The sequence below is a fragment of the Notechis scutatus genome, chromosome Z (assembly GCF_049901735.1).
Source record: "Notechis scutatus isolate UNSWTSFEM ecotype Mainland chromosome Z, rNotScu1.2, whole genome shotgun sequence".
NCBI lineage: Eukaryota > Metazoa > Chordata > Lepidosauria > Squamata > Elapidae > Notechis > Notechis scutatus.
This window is the reverse complement of record NC_142025.1, coordinates 1,395,668-1,402,865: the sequence shown is the minus strand read 5'-3', so window position 1 is coordinate 1,402,865 and position 7,198 is coordinate 1,395,668. Positions and strand designations below refer to the sequence as shown.

Sequence of the window (7,198 nt, the reverse complement as noted above, 5' to 3'; positions counted from 1 at the left end):
CAGGTCATTTGGCCAAGGACGTCCTATGACATTGGGAGAAGGTAGAACCTCCATAACACCAAAAGTCACTTGGCCAAGGACGTCCTATGACATTGGGAGAAGGTAGAACCTCCATAAGACCAAAAGTCACTTGGCCAAGGACGTCCTATGACATTGGGAGAAGGTAGAACCTCCATAACATCAAAAGTCACTTGGCCAAGGACGTCCTATGACACCGGACAAAGGTGGAAACTCCATAACATCAAAAGTCACTTGGCCAAGGATGTCCTATGACATTGGGAGAAGGTAGTACCTCCATAACACCAAAAGTCACTTGGCCAAGGACGTCCTATGACATTGGGAGAAGGTAGAACCTCCATAACACCAAAAGTCACTTGGCCAAGAACGTCCTATGACACTGGACAAAGGTGGAAACTCCATAACATTAAAAGTCACTTGGCCAAGGACGTCCTATGACAGTGGGAGAAGGTAGAACCTCCATAACACCAAAAGTCACTTGGCCAAGAACGTCCTATGACATTGGGAGAAGGTAGAACCTCCATAACACCAAAAGGACGCCCTATGACATTGGGAGAAGGTAGAACCTCCATAACACCAAAAGTCACTTGGCCAAGGACGTCCTATGACATTGGGAGAAGGTAGAACCTCCATAACACCAAAAGTCACTTGGCCAAGGACGTCCTATGACATTGGGAGAAGGTAGAACCTCCATAACACCAAAAGTCACTTGGCCAAGGACGTCCTATGACATTGGGAGAAGGTAGAACCTCCATAACACCAAAAGTCACTTGGCCAAGAACGTCCTATGACATTGGGAGAAGGTAGAACCTCCATAACATCCAAAGTCACTTGGCCAAGAACGTCCTATGACATTGGGAGAAGGTAGAACCTCCATAACACCAAAAGAACGTCCTATGACATTGGGAGAAGGTAGAACCTCCATAACACCAAAAGTCACTTGGCCAAGGACGTCCTATGACATTGGGAGAAGGTAGAACCTCCATAACACCAAAAGTCACTTGGCCAAGAACGTCCTATGACATTGGGAGAAGGTAGAACCTCCATAACACCAAAAGGACGTCCTATGACATTGGGAGAAGGTAGAACCTCCATAACACCAAAAGTCACTTGGCCAAGGACGTCCTATGACATTGGGAGAAGGTAGAACCTCCATAACACCAAAAGTCACTTGGCCAAGAACGCCCTATGACATTGGGAGAAGGTAGAACCTCCATAACACCAAAAGTCACTTGGCCAAGAACGTCCTATGACATTGGGAGAAGGTAGAACCTCCATAACACCAAAAGTCACTTGGCCAAGAACGTCCTATGACATTGGGAGAAGGTAGAACCTCCATAACACCAAAAGTCACTTGGCCAAGAACGCCCTATGACATTGGGAGAAGGTAGAACCTCCATAACACCAAAAGGACGTCCTATGACATTGGGAGAAGGTAGAACCTCCATAACACCAAAAGTCACTTGGCCAAGGACGTCCTATGACATTGGGAGAAGGTAGAACCTCCATAACACCAAAAGTCACTTGGCCAAGAACGCCCTATGACATTGGGAGAAGGTAGAACCTCCATAACACCAAAAGTCACTTGGCCAAGAACGTCCTATGACATTGGGAGAAGGTAGAACCTCCATAACATCCAAAGTCACTTGGCCAAGAACGTCCTATGACATTGGGAGAAGGTAGAACCTCCATAACACCAAAAGAACGTCCTATGACATTGGGAGAAGGTAGAACCTCCATAACACCAAAAGTCACTTGGCCAAGGACGTCCTATGACATTGGGAGAAGGTAGAACCTCCATAACACCAAAAGTCACTTGGCCAAGAACGTCCTATGACATTGGGAGAAGGTAGAACCTCCATAACACCAAAAGGACGTCCTATGACATTGGGAGAAGGTAGAACCTCCATAACACCAAAAGTCACTTGGCCAAGGACGCCCTATGACATTGGGAGAAGGTAGAACCTCCATAACACCAAAAGTCACTTGGCCAAGAACGCCCTATGACATTGGGAGAAGGTAGAACCTCCATAACACCAAAAGTCACTTGGCCAAGAACGTTCTATGACATTGGGAGAAGGTAGAACCTCCATAACACCAAAAGTCACTTGGCCAAGAACGTCCTATGACACCGGACAAAGGTGGAAACTCCATAACATCAAAACAAAATCACTTGGCCAAATCTAGTGGTTCTACTCACATTGGTACTGCCCGGGCCGGGCTTGGGGTTGGTCGATGGCTGGGATTTGTTGCCTGATGCTGGCTTGGGGACATTTTGAACCTGAAAACAATAGGTACTTTACTCTGTGAGCTGAGCAGGTGGACAGACTGATTGGTGGACGACGGAGAAGGAAGGAAGGACAGCAGGAGGAGGAGAAGAAAAAGGAAGAAGATCAAAGGAATTTCCTGGAGGAGGACAGATCTAGAGTGAGACAATTCAAAGCAAGAAAATTGCTTTTGCACGTCAATCTGGAATTGATTTGGATGAGGGTTATGATTTCTGCTCGGCAATTATGATTTATGATTTTTCGGAGGGGGGAGGAAGACGTCCTCGAGATAGATTAGAAAGAAAAGAAAGGAGAACAAAATTTGTCAAAAGTACAAAGAAGCAGCCATTTAGACAGACAACGTTTGGGAGCAGCCGACAACCCCTGGAATGGTGGTCAAAAGTGGAAATTCCAGGCTTCGTGGTTTCCGAGAAAGGAGGAACCTTTGGTGATCTACCAAATGTGAAGGTAGATGTCGCCGAACCTTGAAAGAGGTCACTTGAAGATGGGTGGACTTTTAACTCCCAGAAGTCCCCAGCCGTCAACTTCCACACATCTTCAATGGGACCGAGTTTCACACGGATTTAGGTGAAAGTCAGAATTTGGAAAGCCTGACTTGGTGGGAAATCTACTAACTCAACTTCCCAACTACGCTAAAGAGAATCAATCCGGGAGCCGTCTTGATGTTCTTTTGTATGCTTTCCTCTTTTCCGGGGTAAGTTCACGGTTTTCCAACCACCGCTTTCCCACCTTTGTCTTTCTCTGTCTTATTGGAAACTTCTCAGAGGACACTTTGGGTCAGATGGGTAGTGTAGAAGTGAGATAGATAGATAGATAGACAGATAGATAGATAAATAGATAGATATAATCTATCGATTCATCCATCCCTCTATCATTTATCTATTTATCACCCATCCCTAGCTCTATCCATTCATCGTCTGTCATCTACTCATCCATCCCTCTATCCATTCTATCATCAGCCATACATTTTATCTTTCTGCCTGTATATATTTAATACAATATCTATCTATATATCTATCCATCCATCACTCTCTATCCATCAACTATCATCCCTGCATCCACACACCCCTCCCTCCCTCCCTCATCTCTCTCTCTCTCTCTCTATCATCTATACCTATCTATTATCTCTCTCGTCCTACCTATCCTTATTATCTGTCTGTCTCTGTCTACCTATCTAACTATCCACCCTACGTCCATCTATCTACCTTCTATCCATCCATCCCTATCTGTCTAATCTAATTATATCTATCTACCTTCTATCCATCCATCCCTATCTGTCTATCTACCTACCATCTATCTATACCTATTATCTATCTATCCATCCATCCATCCATCCAATCTGTCTAATCTAATTATATCTATCTACCTTCTATCCATCCATCCCTATCTGTCTATCTACCTACCATCTATCTATACCTATTATCTATCTATCCATCCATCCATCCATCCAATCTGTCTAATCTAATTATATCTATCTACCTTCTATCCATCCATCCCTATCTGTCTATCTACCTACCATCTATCTATACCTATTATCTATCTATCCATCCATCCATCCATCCATCCAATCTGTCTAATCTAATTATATCTATCTACCTTCTATCCATCCATCCATATCTCTGTTCAATCTCTCTCTCTCTCTCTCTCTCTCACACACACACACACACCTCCCTACCTACCTACATCCTATATGCCTATCATCTATCATCCATTCATCTCTCTATCCTTCGTCTCCCTTATCCAGTGGTGGGATTCAGCCGGTTCACACCACTTTGAGAGAACCGGTTGTTAACTTTCTGAGCCGTTTGGTGAACTGGTTGTTTGAAGAAATCATGTGGGCAGAGAACTGATTGTTAAACTATTTGAATCCCACCTTTGCCCTTATCCGTCTCTCTCTTTCCAACCTGCTTTTTCACCCAATTCCCAGGCAGCCTCACTCCTTTCTTTAAAAAACAACAACAACCCTAAGTTTTCAGCTTGGACCTTCCCAAATCCAGACGTCAGTCCTTCCCCCAAGATGCTTGGGTGGGGGGGAAGGTCCACTCCCCCCAAGAAACACGCACACACAGAGATATACATACACAGGTAGGACAACTCCAGAGTCGAATATGAGCACACGGAAGAAGAGGAGGAGGAGGAAGAAGAAGAGTTAGTTAGGAGGAAGAAGACGACAACAACGGCTCTCATGTTCTGGTGTACTTACATTTCCACCTCCAGGGACATGCTTAATATTGTCCTTGGATCCACATTTGGACTGGATGTGGCTGTAGTTCGCTTTTTTTGGAGAGTATCTGGACCTGGAATGTCAACAGAGATGGAGAGAAGGACACAAAGGGAAAAGGACTGGTTAGGTTTCTCTCTCTCTCTTTCTCTCTCTCTCTCTTTCTATTTCTGTCTCCCCTTTCTGTCTCTCTCTCCTTCCCTTTCTCTTTTTCTGTCTCTCTTTCTGTCTCTCTCCTTCCCGCTCTCTCTCCCTTGCTCTCCATTTCTTTCTCTTTCCCTCTCCTTCTCTCCCTGTTTCTTTTCTCTCTTTTCTCTCTCTCTTTCTGAGTCTGTCTGTTTCTCTTTCCCTCCCCTTCTCTCCCTCTTTCTGTTTTTCTCTTTCTCTCTCTTTTTTCTGTCTCTCTTTCTGTGTTTCTCTCTCTTTCTCTCCCTCCCTCCTTCCCTCTCTTTCTCCCTCTCTGTCTCTGTTTCTCTCTCTGTGTCTATCTGTCTCTCTTTCTCCCTCTCTGTCTCTGTTTCTCTCTGTGTGTCTATCTGTCTCTCTTTCTCTCCCTCCCTCCTTCCCTCTCTCTTTCTCCCTCTCTGTCTCTGTTTCTCTCTGTGTGTCTATCTGTCTCTCTTTCTCCCTCTCTGTCTCTGTTTCTCTCTCTGTGTCTATCTGTCTCTCTTTCTCTCCCTCCCTCCTTCCCTCTCTCTTTCTCCCTCTCTGTCTCTGTTTCTCTCTGTGTGTCTATCTGTGTCTGTCTCTCTCTGTCTCTGTCTCTCTGGGAGCCACACGCCAGATGGAAGGACAGACGCACAAGAAGACATGAGTGCAAGCGAGTGTTAGCCACGCCATCCAAATGACTCCAAGGGTTAGGAAGGACCAACCGTGGACAGGGAAGAGGTGGAGGAGACAGAGGAAGGAGAGAAGGAAAAGGAGACAGGAAGGAAGAGGAAAAAATGAAGTGGGAAAAGAGGAGGAGGAAAAAAAAGAAGAAAAAAATGGAGCCACAGATCCAGCAAAGGAAAGGCGGAGGAAGAGAAAGAGAAGACAAAGGAAGGAGGAGAAAAAAGGAGCCAGGGACTCAGTGAAGGAAACCAGGAGGAGAAGGAAAATAGAAAAAAATGAAGGAGTCAGGGACTCAGTGAAGGAAAGGAAGGGGACTGGTTAAAAGCAGCACGTTGTGCAAAGCAGCTCACTCCAGGTGCCCTCCCCCTCCTCAAAAGGGCTCTGGATAAAGGGCCTATCCCCTCCCCCCTCCCCCGCCAAGGGAGGGGGGATCCTTGAGAAATCCTTGTCAAAGGAATCGACTCTCCTGCTAAAGGGATCTGGGCGGATTTCTGAAGCTGGCCACCTCCTCAAAATCTATATTATATCTATATCTATAATCTTTCGTTTAAAGGACTAACTCACACTTGCCACTCTGTGTTGTCGAATGCCTTTTGGGCTCCCTTGAATCCAACAGGCATCGGATAGACCTTGCTTGATGCTCCTTGATTTAAGTCCTGGACATTCTGTCTGGGGAACTCTGGGAGTTGTAGTCCCCCTCCCACCATCTTCCTGCAGGCCGAGATTGAAGGACCCTGAACTCATAACTGGATATTTTTTGCACTTAATAAATGATGTGACGAACAAGCGTGACGATTACATCGGAAGCTAAGTGGGAACATCTTAAGGGGCGCTTCGTCCAGAAGGACAAAAATCTCTTTCCTCTTTTTTTCTGGATGAGACTCCCAGCCCCTCACCTCCTTCCCTAAGTTGACCACAAGACCTCTACTCCAAGCCCCATGCTTCCTGGCAATGCTGCCCCCTCTGAAAAGCGTCGTGCAGGAGCAGAAAGCCCCCAAAAAGCCCCGAGGTGAACTCAAGTCAGAGAGGAAGAAAAAGTGACCCAAACAGGAGAGTAAGAAGAAGAAAAACATGAAGAAAAAAAAAAATACAGGTGGTCCTCGACTTATGACCACAATTCCCATCGCTAAGTGAGAGGCCGGCTGAGGGAGTTTTGGTCCCACCCGCTCGACGGCTTCTCTTGCCATTGCCGCTAAACCAACCGTTATGAAATGAGTCGCATGGTTGTTAAGGGAATTGGGCTTCCCGACGGATGTTGCTGGTTGGAAGGTCGCGAGGGGATCACGTGAAGCCCCTCAGGACGTCGCCATTCCCAGGATGCTGCAACCGTCAGCAGTACACGCCAGTTGCCTGGCATTGCAATTTGAAACAGGTGACCAGGGAGATTAAAAAAAAACAATGGCAAGTGACTCTTTTTAATTCGGCGCTGCTGGAACTTTCGGATGGTCATTCAGGGAACAGTCGTAAGCCGAGGACTACCAGGAGAAGAAAATCCAGGAGGGGAGGCGTGCTCTCTCCTCTCCCAAAGCATTGGAAGTCGAAAACAGGACTCACTTTCCCGTTGGGTGACTTTGCAAGCCCCTCTTTAGAAAGAATGGATGTATTGGGAGTGGTTTTGGATAAGCTGGGTTCGGAGTTTCGGGTAGCCATGGTGAACTTTTTCTCTATTTTGGCCTAAAATGGAGATAAAGTTAGGAGTTTTCATATAATCAGAATGGCAAAACAACGTCCTGTCGCGGTCGCCAACGGGCTGCTTGAGCAACGGCAAAGATCGCAGGGGGTCCTCGGACTTATGACCACATGGGGACTATTTCTGTCACAAAGGGAGGCAACAGGA

The 7,198-nt window shown here is 46.2% G+C and overlaps 1 protein-coding gene across 1 annotated transcript in view; it reads right to left on the bottom strand.

Moving 5' to 3' along the window:
• LOC113427213 (uncharacterized) overlaps positions 1-7,198 on the bottom strand; it is a 142,447-nt gene that overhangs the window by 8,287 nt on the left and 126,962 nt on the right. Inside the window, 4 exon segments of the mRNA XM_087947292.1 lie at positions 2,219-2,299; positions 4,510-4,581; positions 4,583-4,603; positions 6,916-7,035. Of these exon segments, the coding sequence (XP_087803418.1) occupies positions 2,219-2,299; positions 4,510-4,581; positions 4,583-4,603; positions 6,916-7,035 (294 nt within the window).